The following is a 26,112-nucleotide window of genomic DNA, read 5'->3' on the forward strand; positions in this document are numbered from 1 at the left end:
CCCCTCTGACCCAGCTCCGCACCTTCTCCACATTCGCCTCCCAGTAGTAATACATCAGGTTCGGAAGACCCAAACCCACTGCCTGCCTTCCCCTCTGTAGCAGCACCTTTCTAACTCTGGCCACCTTCCCCCCTCCATATGAACGGCATAATCCTCCCCTCAATCTCTCTGAAAAAGCCTCTGGCAGGAAAATCGTCAGGCATTGAAAGATAAACAAATCGCAGCAATACGTTCATTTTAACCGCCTGTACCCAACCCGCCAGTGACAGAGGGAGACCATCCCACCTTGCCAGATCAGCTTTCACTCTCCCCACCAAACTAGAAATGTTGTACCTGCGGAGCCCTCCCCCACTCCCGGGCAACCTGCACCCCCAGGTACCTAAAGTGAGTCGCTGCCCTACGGAATGGCAGCCCCCCCCCCCCCCCCCCCCCCCCCCCCCTGCCCCCACACCCGGCCGAGACACCACAAAATACTCACTCTTGTCTAGATTTAGTTTATGCCCCGAGAAAGACCCAAACACTCGAAGCAGCTCCAATATTCCCCCTATCGACACACTCGGTTCCGACACGTATAACAGCAAGTCATCGGCATATAAGGAATTCCTGGTTAATAGCAAGCATTAGCCTGGAAACTACTCTGTGTTATATTAATGTACAATGTCTATGACCTATCTTAAGGGAGGTATTAATCCATTCATGTGGTAGATTAAGCAGTGGATAGGAAATACAACTCAAATATGGCATTATCTACTATCCATGGGCTGAATCATGTGAGCTTCCCCATGGCAAATCTGGTGCTCAGAGGCATTTGACCGGGTGGGAGGGTGGGGATTGGGGATGCGTCCCTTTCCTGCCTCCACCAGATTAAATCATGATGGGAAGGCCTGTGAATGACCCTCCAACCCACCATCAATCCAGGGCCTCAAGAGGGCAATTAATGGAATTAACCGGGGTGTTGTGTATCTGTAAGTGGGAGCCTCTGAAAGCCACCCCCCAATGCTCCTGTTATTAACCTCTAAACCTCCTCCCCCACAGCTCCCACCCCATGAACTCCTTCCCATCATCACTCACCTGTGCCTGGGTCCCTCCTCAATTCAAGGTCTCAAGTGGCCATACTACTAGTGGCAGCCACTGCCTCTGCAGTGACGTTACTGAATAATAAAGAGCTTCCGGCCTGGGTGTGCCTTTTACCCCTCAGGATCCAGGGGAAAATGCGCTTGAGTGGCATAAGCTATCTGTCAAGTGCCTGAGTGACAAAAAATATGATGGTCCTTCTCAAACAGAAATAATGCGGTGGGGATAATGGGTGTCAATTGGCTCATGAATTAGCCTGATTGACATCCACCATCGGTGACCAGGAATCCTGCATCACTCTCTTACCCACCTTCTGACTTAATCAGGAGAGGTTTCCTGCTGCTGGGAGAGTGACGCGGGAGGGCTTGACCGCCATGATTCCTGCAATGACAGATTGCATGAAATCCAGTTCATTGTCTCATTCCCATGGGGGACACCTTTGGCTTTGGGAAATAGTGCGCAGTGGGCGAATCAAACCAGCTGTGTGTTATCTCTCGCTTCTCTGCAAATGAAATTCAGGAGAGATGTCTATCAGCAGCTGATTCAATATTACTCACTTTACATTATTGGTCAAAGTCAAAATTACCCCCATACATTTTATCTCTTTTGCTCCCTCTTTTACATATTTTTTCATTCCCATCTTTTTCTCCGATACATTCTTTCGTAAATCACCACTGAATTTTAGCAATTTAATTGAGCCTGTTCAGCACAGAAGGAAAGGGACTATGGGTTACAGATACCATACAACCTAATTAACGTAACGTCATTTAAGCCAGGCCTAGCTTGCGTGCTATTCAGTGTGGACCTGAACATCGCATGCTCTGTCTGTTATGGGCAGATTGACACATCCTCCTGAAAGGATATGAGCGGAGCCGACTTTTACACAATTTAACTACATCTACTTGAGTAGAGAGTTGCCTGAGGATTAATTACATTTTTTCTTATTTTTTCACGGGATGTGGCAAGGCCAGCATTTGTTGCCTATCCTTCATCGCTCTTGAAATGAGTGGCATCCTGGGCCATTTCAGGGAGCCGTTAAGGGTCACCCACATTGCTTTGGGTCAGGAGTCACATGTAGGCCAGGCCAGGTAAGGACACCAGATTTCCTTGCCCAAAGGACAAAAGTGGGCCAGATGGGTTTTTACAACAATCGATGATAGTTTGATGGTTTGAGGCTAGCTTTATAATCCATATTTATTCATTAAACTTTAAATACTGTCAGTTATAATGGTGGGATTTGAACCTGTGCCCCTAGCATTAGTGTAGGTTTCTGGCCATAACTTGTCCAGTGACATTGTCTCTGTGCCATGGCCAGCCAGGCAGACGGTTACCTTAATAAATTCACTGCTGACATATGTAATGGTTATATTCATATTAAGGGTGCCAGTGGCAACCCTTGAGGAGTAGGTGGTGGTACAAGTAAGCAACATTTCAGTTTTTCATGAGGTGATATTGTTTGTGATTCACAGGGAGATGGTCAATGCATGGTTTGCAGAAAGAGTGCACACTGTTCCCACTGCAAATGAAACTGTGAGAGATCTCAGCCCTGCGCATCAAATGGCCCAAGCAGAGAGTGCCACTCCTGGGACTCCTACGAGGAAAATTTCTGCTTCCGAATTTGACAGACCACTGAGACCCATCCTTGTTAAAGATTCTGTTAGGGGTTTGACATTTGTCTTTGACCCGGATAAAAAGGAACAGATGCCATTCAAGTTTCCAAAGGCGGCCTGTGAAGCCATACCCGTCAACGATCAGTGTTCCAGACTTCTAGAACTTGTCAAGGATATTTCCAGCCATTTGGATGTCACTGCACTCTGTCACAAAATCTTTCTTCACATCAATGAAGTTATTGCTGCTGACAGGTACTCGCTTTTCCTGGTGCACGAGGACAGTTCAAATGAAAAGTTTCTTGTAAGTCAGCTCTTTGATGTCGCAGAAGGTTCCACTCCTGAAGAAACTTCGAACAACTGCATCCGGTTAGAATGGAATAAAGGAATTGTCGGATATGTAGCAGCTACGGGAGAGCCACTGAATATTGGGGATGCATACAAGGTATGACTTTTGACTGCAGAGGTTTAGGCTGAATTACTTCAGACCCTGTCTCCTGGTTGAATAATGCCTCGATTTTAAAGTTCCCACCCTAGTTTTGAGATCCTTCCCTACCTCTATAATCCCTTCCAACCCTCCAAGGTACCTGCCCTTCCCTAATTCTAACCTCTTGAATATCCACAAATTTAATCAGTCCAATATTAGTAGTGATGTCTTGAACTGCCCAAGGCCCTAAGCTCTGGAATTCTCTCCCTGAACCTCTGTGTCTCTCTACTGCTCGTTCCTCCTTTAAAATGTACCGTAAAACTTACCTCTTCGACCAAAGTTTTGCTCATCTGTCCCAATATCTCTTTATGTGGTTTTGTTTAGTATTTTGTTCTATCATGCCTCCTTGAACCAACTTGGGATGTTTTATTATGTTAAAGGCACTATATAAATGCTAGTTGCTATTGTTATCATTGTTAAATACCATTTATGGCATCCAAAAGGTTTGGTTATCTATCTTTGTACTATGCATGTGCTGCCAATTCCTTCCAAATTACAGAAACGTTTGCAGAGTTTTATTTAAATTCCTAACAGTAGTCCAACTCTTCCAGGCAATTCCTGCACTTGAGTGTCTTGGATCCATTTAGATTGAACAGAAGAAGAATGTGTAAAAATAAAACAATAGCTATCAATTTTTACTGCTCTGCTTTCAATGCAAGTGTCTGACCAGCTGCATCATTCTTTGGAAAAATGCATTAATATTTCAGATTTAATTCTTCGTAAAATAGAAGATCATCATGAGTAGCACCACCAATGCAAAGAATGTGCCTTTCAGGGATTAATGAACGACTGCTGAGATTTTCTTTTTAAGTGATTCACGTCCTATTTAATAACAAATCTTTCCCAGGTCATTTAATGCTGGCAACAGATACAATGCTGACAACTGAGGGGAAAATATGTTTTAAAAAATCAGTAGAATTACTTTTTCAAGTTTTTATAAAATTATAATTTACTATAACTCACTTGAATATTCATATAATTTGAAGATGAACGCTCCTTTTGCACAGAGATAACAATGACTTTAACGCAAGGTTAATTGTATTTGATGTATACATGTTTCTAGTTACAAAAATGCTACACTAGCGTTAGAGTGCGAAAAACTCAAGAAACATCAAAAACAAGAGAGCAGCATAAACTCCGACAAGAACAGATATTGTTGGAAAATCTCATTAAGTCTGGCAGCATCTGTGAGGAGAGAGAAAGCAGAGTTAATGTTTCAAGTCCTTTGACACTACATCAGAACTGAAGAAAGGAACAGGTTGCAACAAAATGTAGCAACTTAAGGACAAAAGACAGATGGCCTGGTGTGGGAGGGGTTTACATTGAGGAAATGCATGTATGGAATATTTTTAAAAAGGAGAGGTTTAAGATGGAGGAGAAAGGTCACAATTAAAAGCTGCCAAACTCAGTATTGAGTCCCGAGGCTGCAATGTGCCCAACTGGATGATAAGATCTCCAGCTTGTTTTCTTTTAATGGCTGGTGCTGCATTGCTGGTGGTTATTTTCTTTTTTAAACATATAATCACATCCAAGAGCACGTGATAAGAAAGCATTTGCAAAGTTGAAGAGAGGAATGTCATGGTGGTTGCCCTTTCAAGTAACAGACTAAAGGTCTCAAAATACACAAATGGAATGGGAACAATCCAAAAGAAAAACTCAATTTGTGCAGGCCTATCACTTGATATATTTGCAGCTCTTTATGAATAGTGATAAAATCTTACAGATCTGTTCTATGACCCTCACAGGATCCCAGGTTCAATGCAGAAGTTGACCAGATCACGGGGTACAAGACGCAGAGTATTCTATCAATGCCAATAAAGAATCACAAAGAGGAGGTGATTGCCATTTACTGTCATAGTATGATTTTTGAATGAGTTGTGGTGTGATATAATGAGTAGAGCACTGAATCTTGTATCCTGCACTACCTTTAGGCCTAACTTCTAACATTTTGGTGCCTAGAACTATATATAGTACAGTATTCAGATATGAACTGTGAAGTGATCTGAACAGCTTCAATTTGACTTCTGGCTATTTAAAATCAGCCACTTTGATAATATAAGGGGGGATTCTCCGGTGCCGCTAGCTAGAGGCGGGAATCGTGATGGCCCGCTGAATCGGGAACGCAGGCAAAAATGAGGTTTTCACTGGGAGTCAAACCTGTTGCACGTTTCCTGGCTTGCCCCATTGACCCTGATAAGGTTCCTGCCAACCCTGATGAGGATTTTACGGCTTTAGCCATTTACATTCATCTGAAAGTAATTATCAAGCAGTAAGCCTGATTCACTGGCCTCCTGGGATGCTCCAGGTGCAGGGGCAACACTAAGACAGAGTACCTGTTCTTTCTAAGAAGCTCTGCAGAACAAAGAAATGGCCTCTTTAAAAACAACTGTGGTTAGAAAGAACACCTGCTCAAAAGAGGAAGCACTTCAGAGTGAATGGACCCCTGTAGAACTAAATAAAGAAACAATGGCAATCCTTCCTTTGAAATTGCCTGGACATGTCAAGAAGGAGGCTTGTAAATGGCAATGGACCTTGAAATTTAATTTAAACAACGTGGTTCAAAGCTTTTAGGCTTCTAAGCATGCACCAAGGTTTGAAAAAGTTAAAAGGCAATGAAATTGACTGTGATAAAAGCACTTCAAAGATTTCCACCACATTAAAGGGAAAACTTTCACCTTCTTCTTTCTGTCATTGATGTTGAAATGTTGGAAGAGAGTTTAAAGGTTTTAAGGCTACAGAGAGAACACTTCCACTTTCTTCTTACAAATCATTGATATTGACATGCTGGAAGATTCTAAGACATCAGAGGGCAGACTTTAAACCGAAACTTGACAAGCTGAAAGACAGTTTAATGATTTTAAATACCACAGATGGGAAGACTAGCCAACATCTTCCATCCTGAGAAAGACCCCCGATCTGAGCCCCTCTACCTCAGCCCAAGGCCCCATGAGCCCCCGCCTCCCCTGAAGGTCCCATTCGGCGCCCTGCAGGCAAGTATAAAGAGAGTACTCACTCCCTTGTCCCCCCTCGAAGTGTCGGGTGCCAGATTGGCACTGCCAAGCAGTGTGGCCTGAAGGAGGAGACTGAGGAGGAAGAATGAGGGCAGGGGCTGAAGTGGACATTTTGCAAACCAATAACGGGGTATTGCTCATTTGAGGTGGGGTCTTGCCAGTCATTGGGGGGCTGCAACATTATTTTGAGATCAGGGTGCCCTTTCAAAATGCTGCCTGGTCTCTGAGGAGTGGGTCCTGTCAAAGGGTTTAGGCTCCGCCCTTCTCAAGTCCAACATAAAACACCATTCTGTGAAAAAAAAAATTCCAAGTGCCATTGAATGGCACATCATCACCTTTCCCAGCGCGAATGGAAAAAAGTCCCAATTCCACACTGGTGGGAGCACTTCTCCTCAAAATGGGAAAATTGCCATTTCTTATGTTGCTTCACAGTCAGCTAACACTGCTGGGCAGGTTTCAAATTGCTTTTAACATGGTCCATCCCACCCAAAGTGTATCTAAGAACATAAGACCACAATGCATAGGAGCAGGAGTAGACCAGAGGCTGGATTCTCCGATTCTGGGGCTATGTCCCCACGCCGGCGTGGGAACGGTAGCGTTTTACGCCAGAACAATGGCCACCGATTCCCCATTTTGCTGGGGGCTAGCATGCCGGCAACATGGAGCACCCGGCTCTAGCTGCCGATACAGCCCGGAGAATTGCCGGGACCGTGGCCGCACATGCGCATGGCGGCGGCCTGCAGCAGCCGCGCCGCGCTCCATGGCGGAGGCCGCTCGCGGACCCGGCCCGCAAAATAGTGCCTCCCCTTTGGCCGCCTCGCGCACCCGGACCAGCCCCCCATAGTGCCCCCAACCCCGAATAAAGTCCTCCCGTGCCTGCAGATTGGCCATCCCCCGATTGTGGCGGTGCTGGACTGAGTCCGCAGCCCCAACACCAAGTTCCCGACGGATGAGACCACATGCCATTGACGCCATCGGGAACTCAGCCGGTCCGGGGCGTAGCATCGGGGGGGCGGACCTCAGTCAATGTCCTGAGGCTGTAGATACGTACTCAGAGAGTACGCCGCTTTGGAGGGGCCGGAGCATCGCAAACGTGGCGCCGCCCCCGATTTGGTCGGGAACTGTGATTCTCCGGCCGATCGCCAAACCCGATTTTGGCGTCGTCGACCGGAGAATCCAGCCCCATATGTCCCATTCAGCCTGTTCCACCATTCAATATGATCATGGCTAATCTTGGGTTTCAACTCCACTTTCCTACCTGCTCCCTGTCCCCTCCTGATTCCCTAAGAGACCAATAATCTATCTATCCTCTCTCACTTATTTTTAATTTCAGCATGCATTAGCTCGCATTTCTCCATATTGATAAATAAAATGCAAGATACTGTAGAAAGAAAAAATATTTTGTAATTGGTTAACCAAATGCAAAACATACTCTGAGAAGAAACACACCACACGTGGGAAGGTCAGAGAATCTTGCCCCATATTTATGTACATCAGAACCAGGGGGAACAACTCAGGAATCTCATTTCATTATGTATCTGTAACAGACACAGGCGGAACACCTTAACTACTCTTTAACTATCCTTTGTTTGTCTCCCTTTCGCTGTTTAAAAAGATTCTTTGTTTAAACTTACTTATTAGAATAGGGATGTTGCTGTAAAGTCAGCATTTATTGCCTATCCCTGGTTGTGCTTGAAAAGGTGACGGTATTTCTTCTTGAACCACTATATTCCGTGTGGTGGAGTTACTCCCACAGTGCTGTTAGGCTGCTAGGATTGTAGTCCCATGACGTAGGATCAATATCTGTCCAACTGAGGATGTCTGTAACATGGAGATGGTCCTTGGTGTTGACAGTGTTCCAATGCACAGGTTGTCCTTGTCCTGCTAGTTTTCAGAAGGTCATACGTAGAGCAGTAGCTGCTGAAGAAGATGCTGTTACAGTGCATCCCATAGACAGTACACACTACAGCAATGGTTTGAAAATGGCAGATAGATTGGATGCTTAAGCCAGAGTTGAATCAAGCAGAATGCTTCTAGAATGTCAGGTTTTTAGATTTTTGTTGGAGCTGCACAGACCCAGGAAAGTGGCAATTATATTATCATGTTGCAGATTACTCAGCCTCTGATCTGCCTCAGTAGCCTTAGTATTTGTGTGCGTGGTCCAGTTTGAGTTCTAATCAATTGTGAACCCCAAGATATGGATGGTGGCATACGTGGTGCTGGTAATGCCATTGAATGTCAAGAGGAGATAATTATGCCTTGGCATAAATGGAGATGGTTTTTGTCTGATGCGTATGTAGAAAAAAATGGTACCTGCCACTGAACAGCCTAAACCTGCCTGTTGCCTGTGAGCATGAACTATTTTGTCATCTGAGGAATTACGATGGGATTGAACATAGAAACGTAGGAGCAGGAGTGGCCATTCAGCCCATTGGGCCTGCTTGGCATTCAAACAGACCATGGTTGATCATCCACCTCTGTTATTTTTCCCCACTGGCCCCATATCTCTTGAAGTCATTGTATCCAAACATCTCTTAATTTCTGTCTTGAACATGCTCAATGATTGAGCTTCCACAGCCGTCTGAAGGTTCTCTACCTTCTAAGTGAAGAAATTCCTCCTTATCTTAGTCTTAAATAGCCTGCAGCTTATTCTGAGACTGTGTCCCCTGGTTGTATCTCCATTGTACTCTCTCTATGGGCAGTATATCCTTGGCGTGGCGCCAAGCCCTTCAGTGCCGGCTGGCACGGCGCCAAACACTCCGGTGCCGGCCTAGCCCCTGAAGGTGCGGAGGATTCCGCACCTTCGGGGCGCCCCGACACCGGAGTGGTTCACGCCACTCCTCGGCGCCGGAGTGGCGCGCCCCACCGGTTCGCGGAGAATCCTGCCCCATATCTCACCTACAATGTTCTTGCCCATTCACCTAGCCTGTTCAAGTCCCCTTTGATGCCTCTTTGCAACCTGATCGCAAGTTACATTTCCAGCTAGTTTTCTGTCATCATCAAATTTGTAAATATTACATTTGGTCCTCACATCCAAATCATTTATAAAGATTGTGAATACTGTGACCTAGCATTGATCCTTGTGGTACCCCACATGTAACAGCCTGTCATCTTAAAAATGATCTGTTTATTCCTAGTCTCTGTTTTCCATCTGTGTGCCAATTCTCAATCCATACTAGTACATTACCCCCAATCCCATGTTCTCTAATTTTATTTACTAACCTCCTCAGTGAAGCCTTCTGAAACTCCAAATACACCACAACCAATAGTTTTCCTTCATCTATGCTGCAGGTAACATCCTCAAAAACCTCCCAACAAGTTTGTCAAGCATTTCCCTTTCATTAATCCATGTTGACTCTGCCCAATCATGCCAATATTTTCCAAGTGCCCAGTTATCGCATCCTTCATAATAGATTCTAACATTTTCCCCACTCCTGGGGCGGGATTCTTTCCTACCCGGCGGGGCGGGGGGTCCCGGCGGGATGGAGTGGTGTGAACCACTCCGGCGTCAGGCTGCCCCAAAGGTACGGATTTCTCCGCACCTTTAGGGGCCAAGCCCTCACCTTTAGGGGCTAGACCCGCGCTGGAGTGGTTGCCTCCCGCCGGCTGGCACGGAAGGCCTATGGCGCCACGCCAGCCGGGGCCGAAAGGACCCCGCCAGCCGGCGGAAGTCCGCGCATGCGCGGGAGCATCAGCGGCTGCTGACGTCATCCCCGCGCATTCGCAGGGGGGGGGTCACCTATGCGTCGGCCATCGCGGAGACCTACACAAGAGTGCCCCCACGGCACAGGCTCGCCCGCGGATCGGTGGGCCCCGATCACGGGCCAGGCCACCGTGGGGGCACCCCCTGGGGCCAGATCGCCCTGCGCCCCCCCCAGGACCCCGGAGCCCCCTCGCGCCGCCTGGTCCCGCCGGTAAGGGAGGGAGGTGGTTTAATTCACACCAGCAGGACCGGCTTTAGCAGAAGGGGGACTTTGGCCCATCGTGGGCCGAAGAATCGCCAGGAGGGGGGCGCGCCGACCGGCGCGGCGTGCTTCCCACCCCCGCCGAATCTCCGGTGCCGGGGAATTCGGCAGTCGGCGTGGGCGAGATTCACGGCGCCGCCGGTGATTCTCCGACCCGGCGGGGGGTCGGAGAATCCCGCCCCTGATGTCAACATCTCTTTATTTTCCATTTTAAATTCTCCTGTCTCTGCCTTAGTGGATCGACATTTGTCCTTGCTAATCTTTCCCTTTTCACATACCTGAAGAAGCTTTTACAGTCTGCCTTTCTCTTCAGCTTGCATTCATGTTCTCTTTTCCCTTTCTTTATCAGTTTCTTGGTCCTTTGCTGGATTCTAAATTTCTGCCAATTCTTGGGCTCACCATTTTTCCTATCAAATTCATAAACCACTTCCCTTGACTGAATGCAGTCTTTAACTTCTTTTGTTAACATGGTTGATTCACCTTTCCTGTTGGGTTTTTGTCAGAGAAGAATGCATATTTGTTGTAGACCATGGAATGCTTCTTTAAATATCATCCATTAACTGTCTACCATGAAATACTTTTGCGAGAGGGCCATAATGGGAGATTTGCACTGGTGAGAACTCAGAACGCGATGTCCCCGGGCCCTCACCGCTGACGTAATCATTGGACGTGAACCTGATTTTCATAAACCTAAATTTATTTATAAATGCTTGAGCAGCTTAACGCCGTTGCTTCTAGGGACGTCAGATATTCCCAAGCCGGTGGGAAAAACTACTGGTTTCCAAAAACGGAGACTAGTCGTGAATACCATGCCGGGGGTTTGGAGGTGAGTATAGTCCTTGGGTGGTGAGGGATATGGTGAACAGTGCCATAGTACTGCCCCGTGATACCCTGGAAGTACCAAGCTGGCATTATGAAAAATGCCACTGCCAGGAGTGGGACCAGGAGGCAGGACCAATATGCGAGGCTGCCAAGGAACCCCAAGGAGGGGGGCTCCACCATGTGCTAATTCAGGAGATGTTGGGTGAGGTACACTGAAGCCCCGATGCCGGCAATGGTGGGGTTTGAGATCGGGACATCCTTTCAAAATGGCACCCTGATTTCTGTAGAGCCGGGCTTGCCAATTCTATGAGGACCCGCCCTGCCAGTGTAACGGCGCAAAACACACCCCGATGCTATTTTTGACAAAGTGTCAGAAGATCTGGAGAGAAAACTTAGAATTCAATTCAGCGGCCTCGTTGTGTCTGACTTGGTGTCGGGATGAAGCCAGGGAATCTCACGAGATTTGTGATGCTCGAAATGGATCTCGTGAGAGGTCACAATCTGGATCTCGCTCTCGCTGGGCATGACCCAGGCCAGCACATTTAAATGAGCCGTAGGGATCATTTAAATACACGTTTGCCAGATTCACCCGACGCCTGGTACTCAACATGGCGCCCCTGCGAGGAGCCTTTCCTGCTGTCGATTTTCATCTCGCAAGCAGGAAATCCCACTGATTGTGGCCTCGGCGGAGAGAAACTCCATAAGACCAAAAAAAAACGGCAAAGTGCCATTGAATAACGAGATGTTTCTCGGCGCTGCAGCTGCCAAGAAACACCCCGCTAAATGTGCCGGAAACCGGACAACCTGGCACAGATATTCTTCGGGTAAATTGGGCCCCTGGCGAGAGAAACACGGTGGTTTTCAGTCAGAACCTGACACTTCGCCATTTCTTGGGAAAATTCCCCCCAAAATCTAAAGTAGCTTGATCCGTAGTTGGTTCTTCAACATGCGCTCCAGAAAGCCATCTCATATGCACCCCTCAGTACTAATTTAATTTACCCAGTCTATATATAATGTCCATTTTTACTGTATTATCCAGGTTATATGCAGCTCTAATTTCCTGATTTACACTCTGTCCCACATTGCCACTACATTTTGGTGAACTATAAATAACTCCCACCAATGTTGGTCACTCCTTGCGGTGTCTTAGCTCTCACTAATGCACTGATCTCACCATTTACTAATAGCGCTACCCCACCTCTTTTTCCTTTTTGCCTATCCTCCCTAAACAACGGAGATCCTTGAATATTCAGTTCCCAGTTTCGTTCACCTTGTAACCAAGACTCCATAACAGATATTAAATGAAAGCCATTTACCCCTATCTGTCCCTTAAAATCACCTACCTTGTAAATGTTTGTGCATTCAGTTAGAGTGCCCCTAACTTTGACTTTTTAACCTTATTCTGCATTTTGATCCTACTTGAAGCTTGCCTTCACTTCTTTTGCCTTCTAATTTCACTTCCTATTCTATTTCCTCTTGCTAATTTTGCTTTCCTGCAATTTGAGCACCCTCTCATGTTTCCATCTCCCTACCCAACATCAGTAGCAAATCTCCCTTCAAGAATATTCGTCCCTGCCCTGCTAAGGTGTAATGCATTAATTATGTAAAGGTCCCATCTGCTCCAGATCCGGTCCCAGTGGATCAGAAATCTGATGCTCTCCCTCCTACTCTGATTCTCCAGCCATGTGTTCAAGTCACACAATCCTTCTATTCCTATTGTGGTGGCCGGGGGCCAGTTTAGCTCAGTGGGCCAGACAGCTGGTGTTTGTGATGCAGTCAAGGCCAGCAACGTGGGTTCAATTCCCGTACCGGCTGAGGTTGTTCATCAACCTCAGGATTTCTCAACCTTGCTCCTCGCCTGAGGTGTGGTGATCCTCAGGCTAAACCTCTCCCGCTCAAAGGGGAAGTGGCCTATAACTACTCAGACTAAGGCGACTTTACCTTACCTATTGTGATAGTTCGAGACATATGCTGGAGGTCCCCAAAGGGGTTTACTGAGGAAAGGCAAATGCAGTTAAGTAACAGGCACAGAGCACTATACAAACTGGGCGGCACAGTAGCATTGTTGCTTCACAGCTTCCCGGCTTGGGCTACTGTCTGTGCAGAGTCTGCACGTTCTCCCTGTGTCTGCGTGGGTTTCCTCCGGGTGCTCTGGTTTCCTCCCACAAGTCCTGAAAGACCTGCTTGTTTTGTGCTGTCAGATGGACTTCCCGTCCACATTGGCCACTTAAGATACTGGCCCTCCCCGCCAAATTTGGAAACACAAGATCCAATGGGGTGCTCAACCGATGGCCAATGAACAGCTCAGCTGGTGCGATCACTGTGGTTGAATTTGTTGAATGACGACCTGTGTTGTACAACAACAAAAAATTAGCCAGCCTCTGGTGATGGGGTTTATTAGATTGCTTTTTCATGGCATTCTTGAAAGCCAGACCATTCGATGCTGAGTGGTAGGAGGCTGCCCTCGTGTGTCGTATGCCATTGGCTCACACACAAACCTGGAAATCATCGCCGGTGAAGAGGGTTCCATTGTCCAAAACAATTGACTCGCATATTCCACGAATGGTAAACACTCAGTGCAAGGCATCTAAAATGCCTGCCGAGGTAGTGTTCCCCATCTCTTGAACCGATAGCTACTCAGAGTGGGCATCCACCAGCACCACAAACATCTGGCCTGTAAACGGGCCCGCGTAATAAACGTGAACCCTGGTTCACAGGCAACCTGGTCATTCCCAAGGGTGAAGGGTGGTGAAAAATGGCAAACATTGCTAAATTTGGCAAGGGTGGCACTGTTGTACTAGTTCTTCAATGGCTTTGACTATGCCTGGCCACAAGACATTACTCCACACCAACATCTTTATCTTTGTCTGCCCTGGCTATGTAGCTCTTGAAGGAGGGCTCCCCTGGCCTGCAACAGGATGCCAACCCATGATCCCCACAGAATCACACCATCTTCACATATCAACTTGTCCTGTCAAAAGTAGAGCCTCAGCTGTTCGGACATCTTTGAAATAATAGGGTTTCTTTGGGTTCAGTTGTGGATATGGCAGAGTGTTTAGAAGGTTTAGAGCTAGAATGATCTCCTGGGGTACCGGTGGTGGTAGACTGCTCTTAGGCAGGGGCAAGAAACCTAATGCATCTGCATTAGCAATTTGTGTTGCCCAGGCCAGTGCTGAAAAGCATAGTCATAGGCTGCCAACAACAAGGCCCAATGCTTCACTCTCGCTGAGGCTATGGGCGTTATGGGCTTATCTTCTCTTAGAAGGCCAGTAATGGCTAATGGTCAGTCACTATGTTGAACCATCGGTCATATACATACTGACGGAACGTCTTCACATTGAATATAACCACAAAGCCCTCCTTCTCAATATGGGCATAGTTTTGTTCTGGTTCAGAAAGGGTCCTTTTGGCAACGGCAATAACGTTTTCCGAAGCATTATTTGGGATAAAACTGCCCTATACTGTAAGGGAATGCATCACTTACTCCCAAGGCAAAGACCCCATTGGCCGGATTTCGCATGCTCTCGCATGATTGGCCTCCCGGAGCCGGTCACATGGTCCATGGAGCCTGTCCCTCCCCTTTAAGGGGTTGCGCTATCACACCTATACTGACTAGCACATGGCATTGGGAGTAATCCTGAGATTACTGTCTATAGCTGCTCTGTGACATTCCTAACCTTTGCACCAGGAGGAGGACATATTACTCTGGGGTCATGTCTACAGCCGCCGAAACCTTTGTGTGTTCCCCCAACTATCACTAATGCTTTTTCTCTCGTAATTCTCTCCTCCTGTGCAGCCGAACCACCAGTGGTGCCATGGACTTGGCTCTTGCTGGACTGCTCTGAGGAATTATCACCCTTACCAGTATAGAGAATGGAAAACGTGTTCGCAAACGAGATCAACTCGGGAGACACCTGCACTATCTGTCTAGTTCTCTTTGACTCCCTGGCGGTCACCCATTGCCTCTCTGACTGCATGCTTCTAACCTGCAGTGTGACTACCTCCCCAAACAGATCTATGTAGGTCTCTGCCTCACAAATGACTCCAGCTGCCACTCAAGTTCCAGCATTCAGAGCTCAAGTTTCTGCAGTCAATGACATTTCCTGCAGATAAAAACCTGGGAACATAGAAAATAGGAGCAGGAGGTGGCCATTCGTCCCTTTGAGCCTGCTCCGCCATTCATTACAATCATGGCTGATTATCCAACTCAATAATCTGTCTCCGCTTTCCCTCCATATTGTTTGATCCCTTTAGCCCCAAGAACTATACCTAACTCCTTCTTGAAAACAGAACGTGATCTACCGGAAAAACAGAGTCCGTTCTCAGCGGGGGTAGAGGGGTATTAAGCACTGGGAATGACCCTGCTATCCAACGACAGTCGGTTTATTTCAGCCCTCAGCCGGAACGCCCAGTCTGTTGAAAGCAACCAAAGCTTCCACTGCAATTTTTTTCTGCCTGCCTATAGCTCCGGTGTCTGACTAACCGAATATTGGCGATCCACCTCCAGGATGGCATCCACCAACCTCTGCCTTTCCCCCTGTCACTCTTCTCCTTATGTGCCTTGTAAGAAATGATCTCTCCTCTAATAATGTGGAAGGCGAAATCTCCTGTTAAATCCAAGATACTCCTCAATGGCAGAGGAAACCCCCTCACAGAATCCCTATTCCGCCAACAACAACGTCTCCGCGCGGGGCACCGACTCCACCATCAAATCCACAAAATGCGGAGCATGATCAGAGACCACTATCACCAAATACCCCAACTCCACCACTCCCTGCAGGGACCTACCGACCACAAAGAAATCGATCCTAGAATATACCTGACGTACCTGAGAGAAGAAATAAACATTCTTCTCGCCTAAGTGTTACAATCTCCAAGTGCCTGCTCCCCCCATCTGCTCCATAAAGGCCTAAAGTACCTTTGCCAACCCGTAGGCCTTACAGCCTTAGGCCTCGATTTATCCAATTAACAGTTAAAATATCCTCCCCAGGTTATCTGGTGCGGTTCCAAATGGGGGATCAAAGATAGCAACTTTTTGATAAAAACTGTGTCATCCCAATTTGGGGCATATACATTGACGAACACCACTGGAGTACCCGCCAGCAACCCACTAACCATGAGATACATCCCATTCAGATCCTTCAAAGTCTTAGCTACCAGAAAAGCTATCTTCTTATTAATCAAGATTGCTGCCCTCCGGGCCCTACTGCTAAATCTCAAATGAAACACTTGCCCCACCCAACCCTTCCGTAACCTTACTTGATCTTTAACCCGCAAATGGGTCTCTTGCAACACATCACATCAGCCTTCAAACCCCTAAGGTGCACAAACACCCTAGATTTCCTTATCGGGCCGCTCAAACTCCTCACGTTCCATGTGGCCAGCCGGATAGGGGGTTGTCTAATATGCGCCCCCCCCCATACCAGAGTCAGCCATTCCCACCCTGTGGGCAGTCCAACAACCTCTCAAGGAGAACGAACACCAGGCCCACCCAAGATGGCCACCAAATCCCCAACACGACCGAACAAAGAAATGCTCCCAGCCATAATCAGAAAACTGGCCCACTCATCCCCTCTACTCCCTCCCCACCAGCACTGCACCTAACCAGACCAGCAAACAATGACCAAGCAACCAAAGACACCACTCCTCCCCGAACTCCACCCAAACAAAACCCCCAAGCTCTTACTTAAACCGCCCCTCCCATCGTATGAGCGCAGATATCCCCATCCCTTTGCTCCTGTTAACTAACTATTTTAGCTAATCGGGTGGTCCACACATGGTACTATTCATAACACCCATTGCTCCAACCCCCACAATAACATTATACATAAAAAGCCACAAAACCACTCTATGAACACTTGATCAAATACCAGAAATCACCCACCCGCCTCCATACAAACATCACCTAACCAATACAAACACATTTATCTCAACCCCAGTCCATTTCGTTGCACGAATGTTTCAGCCTCCTCTGGAGCCTCAAAGTAATGGTCTCTATTTTCGTAAGTAACACGGAAGCACGCGGGGTAAGACGGAAGCACGTGGGGTAACACGGAAGCACACAGGGTAACACGGAAGCATGCGGGGTAACACGGAAGCACGCCAAATCAAACTTTATTGCAATATAATGCAGCCTTGGCTTTGTTAAATGCTACACACATCTTGGCTAGCTCCACTCCGACATCTTGATAAATTCTCACCATATGGTCCTCCCATCTGCAATCCTTTGCCCACTGTAAAACTCTTTCTTTGTTCTGGAAGCTACAGAAGTGTACGATGTTCGCACACAGATTGGATTTTGTTTATTGTCACGTGTACCGAGGTACAGTGAAAAGTATTTTTCTGCGAGCAGCTCAACAGATCAGTAAGTACATGAAAAGAAAATACATAATAGGGCAACACAAGGTACACAATGTACTACATAAACACCGGCATCGGGTGAAGCATACAGGGGTGTAGTGTTAATGAGGTCAGTCCATAAGAGGATCATTTAGGAATCTGGTAACAGTGGGGAAGAAGCTGTTTTTGAGTCTGTTAGTGCGTGTTCTCAGACTTCTGTATCTCCTGCCCGATGGAAGAAGTTGGAAGAGTGAGTAAGCCGGGTGGGAGGGGTCTTTGATTATGCTGCCCGCTTTCCCCAGGCAGCGGGAGGTGTAGATGGAGTCAATGGATGGGAGGCAGGTTCGTGTGATGGACTGGGCTGTGTTCATAACTCTCTGAAGTTTCTTGCGGTCCTGGGCCGAGCAGTTGCCATACCAGGCTGTGATGCAGCCAGATAGGATGCTTTCTATGGTGCATCTGTAAAAGTTGGTAAGAGTTAATGTGGACATGCCGAATTTCCTTAGTTTCCTGAGGAAGTATAGGCGCTGTTGTGCTCATCTGAATGGGGTTTTTGCCTCAATGACCTGCGGGCTCGATCCAACTCGGGAGGGGTTGCCAGTTACCCCTCCCTCACCACCTTCAAAACCACTGCGACATGAACTTTGTCGGGCTCAGTCTCCAGAGTCTCCGGTAACCCAACCTCCCTCAAATTCTGTCTACTAGACCAGTTGTCCAAGTTATACACCTTGGCCCTTAATATTTTGTTATTGACCGCCACCCGTGCCATCTCCACTTTCAGGGAGGTGACCTGATCACTCTGCCCAAATAGATCCGCCCCACCTCTTTCAGCTCCTCGCTCTGTATCTTCACAACCCTGTCCACCTGAGCCAAGGCCACTCAATTTGAGGATATCGCTGCCTTAATCACTTTCTCATGGTCCTCCAAGACCTCCTGGCATCATTTCTGCAACTTCACCGCTAAGATGCCTGTAAGCATCTCAGCAGTTAGTGATACCGCAGCAGCTTCCGCCATTTTGTCTCCAGACAGGGCTCTTGAAGCTTCCACATTTGGCAAAGTTCCTTTTTCTGCGACCTGGTCCTGTACCTATTGGGAATCCCTTTGATGTGGGATACGTAACCCATCAATACGAACAACCTCAGCTCAAATTTCCTACAAAAATCAAGCAAAAAGGGCTTAAATAAAGTTCTCTGGTGGGAGCCACCTCATGTGCTACTGCTCCTCTACATATCACCACTGTAAGTCCCTGTTCCTTTCTTTCCTGAGCGGCCTCCCATCTTCCACCCTCAAGAAACTTTAACCCATCCAAACCTTTGCTGCCTCTATCCAATCCCACAGCAAATCCTGTTCACTCCCCATGCCCGTGAAATCAATGGAATGTAATCTGATGTTGTGTGAGTTCCTGCTTCTGAATATTCATGTTCAGACCAACTGTATCTTCAAAACGGAGAGTCTAGACATACCAGTCGAGGAGAAAGGTTTGTATAAAGAATGTTGGCTTGCAATGTCTTTTGCAGCTGTAGTGCACAATAGAGGAACTGACTTGCTTCAGGATTCAAGTGCCTCTTTCCATCTGTATTTGATTAATTGTGCAAGAATTATGTTATAGTTTGATTGAATGCTATCCTCACCCACTTTGAATAAACGCACAGCTTAGATAAAAGAGCTGTTGCAACTTGTTCTTGAAATCTGGATGTTTTACCTTTCTGTTAACGAGAATAAGTGTGTTGGCCAATAATTATCTCTCTGCCAAAACCAGCAAAACAGATTACTTGGCTATTTGGGTGATTGCTGGCTGTGGGACCTGGTTATATTTGACAGTGTATGTCTACATGTAACAGCAGAAACTACATTTCAAAACCTATTTATTGGGTGAAAAAGGTTTGAGATGTTCTGAGATGTTCTTGGGGCGGCAGGGTGGCACAGTGGTTAGCACTGCTGCCTTACAGCTCCAGGCTCCCAGGTTCAATTCCAGTCACGGGTCACTGTCTGTGCGGAGTCTGCACGTTCTCCCTGTGTGTGCGTGGGTTTCCTCCGGGGGCTCGGTTTCCTCCCACAGTCCAAAGATGTGCAGGTTAGGTGGATTGGCCATGATAAATTGCCCCTTCGTGTCCAAAAGGTTAGGTCGGGTTATTGGGTTACGGGGATAGCCTCGGCTTATGTAGGGTGCTCTTTCCAAGGGCCGGTGCAGACTCGATGGGCCGAATGTCCTCATTCTTTCATTTCATTTCATTTTCATTTCTGCACTGTAAATTCTATGATTCTATGAGCACATGTAATGCACTTTATAAGTACAAGGTCTATTTTTACTTTTTACTATTAGTCTATCATATGGCTTGGTAACGGACTACATTTCTGATTGATTATGCCTGATTATTTGATGTAAAGTGGACATAACTGAATATAACAAAATAAAGGTTTGTTGCACCAGATTTCCATCTTTTTGTCACCCCCATCGAAAGTCCAAGTCAATTTTTGTAGTGGATCCAGAAGTTCTCACATCTTATATTTACTTTACATTAAACTAAGCCTGATGATTCTCTCAAATTTTCCAAGCATTTTCATCAGTACAGCATTCAATCATCTACCCACCCAGGTATAATGGGCAGGATTTTCTTACCTTAGCCCTGGCTGAAACAGCAGGAACATTAAGCGAGGTGGAACCCACTGAGCCCATCAGCAGGCTTTGCCAATGCTCTTTAAATTGAGCCATGACATTAGCATCCCACTTCTGGGTTCCTGGCCAGTCAGAGAGGGTGGGTGGGATGATGCATTGATTCTGTCAAAGGGAGGGTTAATAAATAAAGGACCCCCATATGGGTTAGAATGGTTCAATGGGACTAGGATCTGTGAGAGTGCATCAATGACAGGAATGAAGAGAGAACTGGCTGCTCCTTGCATTGCTCTCTTGTGGTAGTCGGTATTAGGGGTATTACGGTACCTAGGTTGAGGCTGTAAGATCATTGGTGTGGGAGGTACCTGAGACAGGAAGATCATTGGTGAAGCCTGCCTGCTGGTTCCGCCCAGTAAGGCGGAGTATAAGAGTCTGTGTCTCCCTAGCAGCTGCATTCTGTACCTACGCTGCTGGGGGAAACATCTAGTCCATTAAAGCCTTCAATTGTCATCCATTCTCACTTCTGGAGTCATTGATCGAGCATCATCTCTTACCTGGATTGTCCCGCTGTGGGATTTCAGGGGCTGTAGTGATGTGATCTTCCCCAAGGATAAGGGAAAGAGGGCAACATCACAAAGTAAGCATTCAGTGAAGGAAGTGACCAAGGAAGCCAGCAGAAGTAGCCTGATCCCTCCAAGCTAAAGACAATACACTCGGTGATCCATAATCTCAGGGTCTGAAAGGTGAGTGGTGCAGCAATTTCAGTTCTCAAGCCCCTCACTCTGACCTCCCCACAATTCTCCTGCACAGAATTCCTCAGAACAGCAGTGTTTTTCACAGAGTTGGCAATCACCGGTAGAGCACTGAAACCACTCTCTGAAGAGGAGTGCTGTGAGCAACAAACTCTCACCTGGCCCTGGCTGCAGCTCTTCAGTTTCACTGATCAAAATCGAGTGCTGGCCTATCAGTTTCCCTGAGGTAATTCACCCTCTTGTATACTTGCTGCAGTGGCCCTGACGAATTCCACACAATTCAGAAAATGCATTTTCTGCCTGTTAAATGTTGCAAAATTGTCTAAAATGGCAATTATTTGTTTATTATAATACTTACCCAATAGTTGCATATTGTTAAAAGCAAGTTATTTCAGATGCTGGAATCTGAAACAAAAACAGAAAATACTGGACAATCTCAGCAGGTCTGACAGCATCTGTGCAAAGAGAAGGGAGCTAAAGGTTTGATCTGTGGGTGGGGGGGGGGGGGGGGGGGGGTAGCGTGGAGCAGTGGAGCTGAGTAGAGTGCTAGTGATAGGTGGAGATTGACTAAGATGTTGTGAACAGAGGTGATCAAAGCTAAGAAGGGTGCTGATAGTGGCACATTAAGAGATTAGAATGTGTTAATGGCAGGACAAAGTTGCATATAGTTCTCTGCTCACCTTCAAACATGCCGCGGTAAAAGCTCAGTAAGAAGTCATACAACACCAGGTTAAAGTCCAACAGGTGTGTTTCAAGCACTAGCTTTCAGAGCACTGCTCCTTCCTCAGGTGAATGAAGAGGTATGTTCCAGAAACCTTCAAACATGCCTAGGTAAAAGCTCAGTAAGAAGTCTTACAACACCAGGTTAAATCCAACAGTTTTATTTGGAATCACTAGCTTTCAGTGCATTGCTCCTTCATCAGATGAGTCAGCTGGTGTTGTAAGACTCCTTACTGTGCCCACCCCAGTCCAACGCCAGAATCTCAACATCATAGGTCAAAGCTAGAAGTAGCTATGATGATGTTGAGCTTTCTGCAGGATTCACATTTTGGGGATTTAACTCCCATTTGCTTGGGGAAACTCTCCCTCACGGGTATAAAGAATGTAAGATGTCCAGCTTAGAGAATTGCATTTAAAGAGCCCTATAGTAAGATTTGCAGGAGCATGGTGAGGCTTAGAAATTTCAACCTGTTGTCTGGTTTTGCTTTTGTTTCTTTCCTCGTTCTACTTAGTTAGTCAAAAGACACTGTGCCAAGTGCTCCAGTACGTTCATAAAATTGGGACTTTTGGTTTTCCAATGATAAGCTCATTATTTCTAGCTTTTGAACAAGGAAGAACAATGAGAAATGCCAGGCAGCTTTGGCTGAATCACAGGCAGACTGCTAGCAACCGTCAATTCAGATTTGCAGTAAGAGGTGATTTGCACCTTCCGGATAGGAATAAGATGGACATGTGTACACACGCTAAAAGTCAGCAGTCTTACAGAAGCTGAGCCATGCCTCCTGCTGCAAGGAACAATGCAGAAAAATAATAGAATCATAGAATTTACAGTGCAGAAGGAGGCCATTTGGCCCATCAAGTCTGCACCGGCTCTTGGAAAGAGCACCCTACCCAAGGTCAACATCTCCACCCTATCCCCATAACCCAGTAACCCCACCTAACCTATTAGGTGGGGTTACTGGGTTATGGGGTAGGGTGGTACAGCCAGTGACACTGTTCATCTGCTGTGCCATCTTTCTCCAACTCCTTCCAGGCTTTGCTTCAACATTGATTTGCTGAAAATTTGCCCTGAAATGGCAAGTGACATCATCACCCTTGCAAGCAATTCTTTATTTTTAAAAATAAATTTAGAGTACCCAGTTCATTTTTTTCAATTAAGGGGCAAGTTAGCATGGCCAATCCACCTAGACTGCCCGTCTTTTGGGTTGTGGGGGCGAAACCTACGCAAACACGGGGAGAATGTGCAAACTCCACACGGACCGTGACCCAGAGCCGGGATCGAACCTGGGACCTCGGCGCCGTGAGGCAGCACTGTGCCACCATACTGCCTTTAGGAATTCTTTCTGACCATGTCCATTTTAAAGAAAATAAAGGAAGGTTGCGTTTACATTGCACTCTTCACACCCCAGGGTACCTCAAAGCATTAACAGCCAATGAAGTAGTCTTTTGATGTGCATTCATTGTTAGAATGTAAGAAATGCAGCGTCCAATATGCCCACAGTAAGCTCCTACAAACCTCAATGTGAGATTGAATAGATAGGGTGTGTTTTGTAATGTTTATTAAGGGATAAATAATTGGCCAGAGCATACTTTTCTACAAAATAGCATCAGGTGATTTTCTACATTCAATTGAGAGGGTGGTTGGGGTTCAGCTCCACATCTTATTTAAAGGAGAGCACATCCAACAATATAGCACTCTCCTGGTACTGTAGTGTCAATCTTGATTTTTGTCATCCAGCCCTGAAGACTTGAACCCACAACCTTGTGGCTCTGGGGTAAGAGCATTACCAGCTGAGCCACAACTGATATTTGACAACGTCCACCCAGTGGTTAGCTTGTGGATGACAGCAACTTCAGGAGCGGAGTGGAGGGCTGGGGATGGGAGTGAGGGGGGGTGGGGGGGGGGGGGGGGGGGGGGGGGGTCTTTAATTAATACTGAGGAAGGCTGAACCAAAATAGATGAAGGCAAAGACAAACTTGCAGAATAGACATGTAAATGCAAAATGAACTTCAGTGCAGGTGAGTGTGAATTGGTGCATTTGGTGGGAGAGATGAAGAAACAATTTACTCCTTGGAAGATAAGAGTCTAAATAGGGTAAGGGTTCCAAGGAATTTAAGGGTACAGTTCCGCAATCAGTAAAAGTAACAATACAGGTTAACAAACCAATACAAAGTGCAAACAGACACTGGGGTTCATTTCTGAAGGAACTTGTTAACTTCTATTGCACCTTGTTTAGACCACATTTAAGTGCACAGTTAGCAACTTATCTGCATGTTTCAAAAAGGAGCTCTGGAGGAAGTGCAAAAATGACTCACAAGGATGAGTGGGTGCAGCACTCAGGACAGACTGAACAGGCCGACCTTTCAATCTCTGAACGGCACTGTAGGGTGAATGCAGAGATCTTTCCACTTGTGGAAATGACTCAAACTAGAGGCAATAAATGTGAGATAATCATTAATAAATCCAACAAGGAAGTGTAGTGAGAATGTGAAACCACAAGAAATGAATAGAATAAAATTGAGATTAACAGCAGAGATAAGGGAAAGCTACATCAGTACATGAGGGAGAAAGGAATCATAAAATCCCTACAGTGCAGAAGGAGGCCATTTTGCCCATTGAGTCTGCATCGACCCTCCCAAAGAGCACCCCACTAAGGCCCACTCTCCCACCCTATCCCCATAATCCCACCTAACCTTTGGACACTGAGGGCATTTATCATGGCCAATCCACATCCTGGGACTGTGGGAGGAAACCGGAACACCCTGAGGAAACCCACGCAGATACGGGGAGGAAGTGCAAACTCCACACAGTCACCTTAGGCCGGAATTGAACCCAGGTCCCTGGTGCTGTGAGACAGCAGTGCTAACCACTGTGCCATCATGCCAACCTAGAAGGATACGTTGACAGGGTCTGCTGAACTGTGTGGAAGAAGGATCTTACGGAGGGTAAACATTGGCAAAGATCAATTGGGCGGAGTGACTTGCTTCTGTACTGTAAACTTTACATAATTTCGTGCAATAGCTTTTTTGCTCCATCCCTTGATCGGCAGACTGGTTTCTCGTTTCCAGGTTATTGTGGAAGGAACTAGGTTTTCGGATCAGTGTCTCATGCTTCCCATAATTTTGTTAAATCAGTTTTGTTACTTTAGTGGCCACAGAGGAGTCAAACGAGAGGCTTAAATAAATCTAGTTTATTACAAGGTAAACTATATATGCAGGCCTGGGCTGGGACTGCACATACTCAGCTCTCATCTTTTATGCTAGAGTCCATTTACTCCACTGATGGGCCCCGCGCCCCTCAACAGGGAAGCTCGTATTCAACAAGGCTCACGGGAAGGATAATTGGTTCATCCCCGTAGGTCGTTTGCAGGTTATAAGAGTTCCCAAACCTTTTCAATAACTAAAATATACGTTCAGAGTATTAGCAGCTTTCATAATGATGACCAGCGTTTTTATCTTCAAATACAGTCCCTTCCTTTAACTTGCTAAATCCCTCTAATTATATCCATCACTCTCTGTAAAAAGAGCTCCAAATACCAGACAAAATATGGGCTGGTAACAAACATTAGAGGCTGGATTCTCTGCCCTCTGAGCTGGAACAGAGTTCTGAAGCAACAGAATCCAACATCTTCCAAAAAACGGGCCAATCCCAATGCTCTGGTCTTCCGCTGGCGACAGTATCGAGGTTTGCGCCCCGCACCAGCGGGAGGGTGCAAATCGGTCAAATTGACCCATTTGCACCCTATAAATGGGGTGGATAGCGGAATCTCTGAGCCTACATGATTCTTTGGTTCTCGTAGGTGAGAATTGGTGCAGGTATTTCCCAGCATGGCCCTGGTGCGGTGGACCTTGCAGTAGGCCAAGAGCGGAACACTTTAAGGGAGCTGCGCCAAAACCTATCAGAGGGCCCTTTCCCCCCACATTGCAAATCCTGCTCAGCCCACCGATAACAGACCCCCCTGCCAGACCCCCCACCAGAGACTCCCATTACAGAGACCCCCATTGAGACCCCCATAAGAGAGACCCCCACCAGAGACACCCATAAGAGAAAAGCCCCCCAGAGGCACCCATAGGATAGACCCCCACCAGAGTCTCCCCCATAAGAGAGAGTTCCATCAGAAACCCCCCATGAGAGAGACACCCAGCAGAATCCCCCCCCCCCCCCCCGCCTCCCATGAGAGAGACCCCCAAAAGAAACCACCCCATTACAGAGACCCCTGCCTGGAAGCTAGAGAGAAGTATAATCAGAGATAATGAAAGTATCACTGCTTTAAAACTCACCTGTGCAATACACCTGCTGGCTGAGACAGAGTAGGCAGCACCTGAAAGCAATTATGTGCTTTCTGCAGAGAAAAATAAGAAGTGAGAGCACTTAAGTACCTTTGACGTGGTCCAAGAACTGTCAATCATAGCTAGATGTTTATAAACATTGCGGTTAGTTTCACAGCTGGATACTCGAGATCCATTCAAGTGTGAAGGGAAATTAAATTAAACAATCAAGACAGCTGGCTGTGTACAAACTGTCAATCACAGCCTTGTAAAACCAATTCCCATTGATGTGAATGAAAGCTTTGCAGATCAAAGATCTGAGGGAGTTTAAACCCAGCTGATGCTTTCTAAGGAATTACAGGTGCTGCTTTTTTCATTGTCTCTATCTGGACTGCTCTCTTGCTTCCAACAGGGGTCTCTGTAATGGGTGGGGGTGTAGGAGTCTGGTGGGA

General features: G+C 46.7%; 1 protein-coding gene across 4 annotated transcripts in view; it reads left to right on the plus strand.

Moving 5' to 3' along the window:
• The window catches only part of pde5ab (phosphodiesterase 5A, cGMP-specific, b), a 225,694-nt gene that overhangs the window by 36,994 nt on the left and 162,588 nt on the right, over nucleotides 1–26,112 (plus strand). For all 4 annotated transcript variants that reach the window (XR_011940169.1, XM_072496192.1, XM_072496190.1 and 1 more), the window contains exons 2-3: nucleotides 2,544–3,126; nucleotides 4,914–5,003. Coding sequence is in view for 3 of the 4 variants with exons in the window: in XM_072496192.1 (XP_072352293.1) it covers nucleotides 2,544–3,126; nucleotides 4,914–5,003 (673 nt within the window). In the remaining variant the exon portion in view is untranslated. The remainder of the gene's footprint in view (nucleotides 1–2,543; nucleotides 3,127–4,913; nucleotides 5,004–26,112) is intronic.

This window comes from Scyliorhinus torazame, chromosome 3 (genome assembly GCF_047496885.1).
Source record: "Scyliorhinus torazame isolate Kashiwa2021f chromosome 3, sScyTor2.1, whole genome shotgun sequence".
NCBI lineage: Eukaryota > Metazoa > Chordata > Chondrichthyes > Carcharhiniformes > Scyliorhinidae > Scyliorhinus > Scyliorhinus torazame.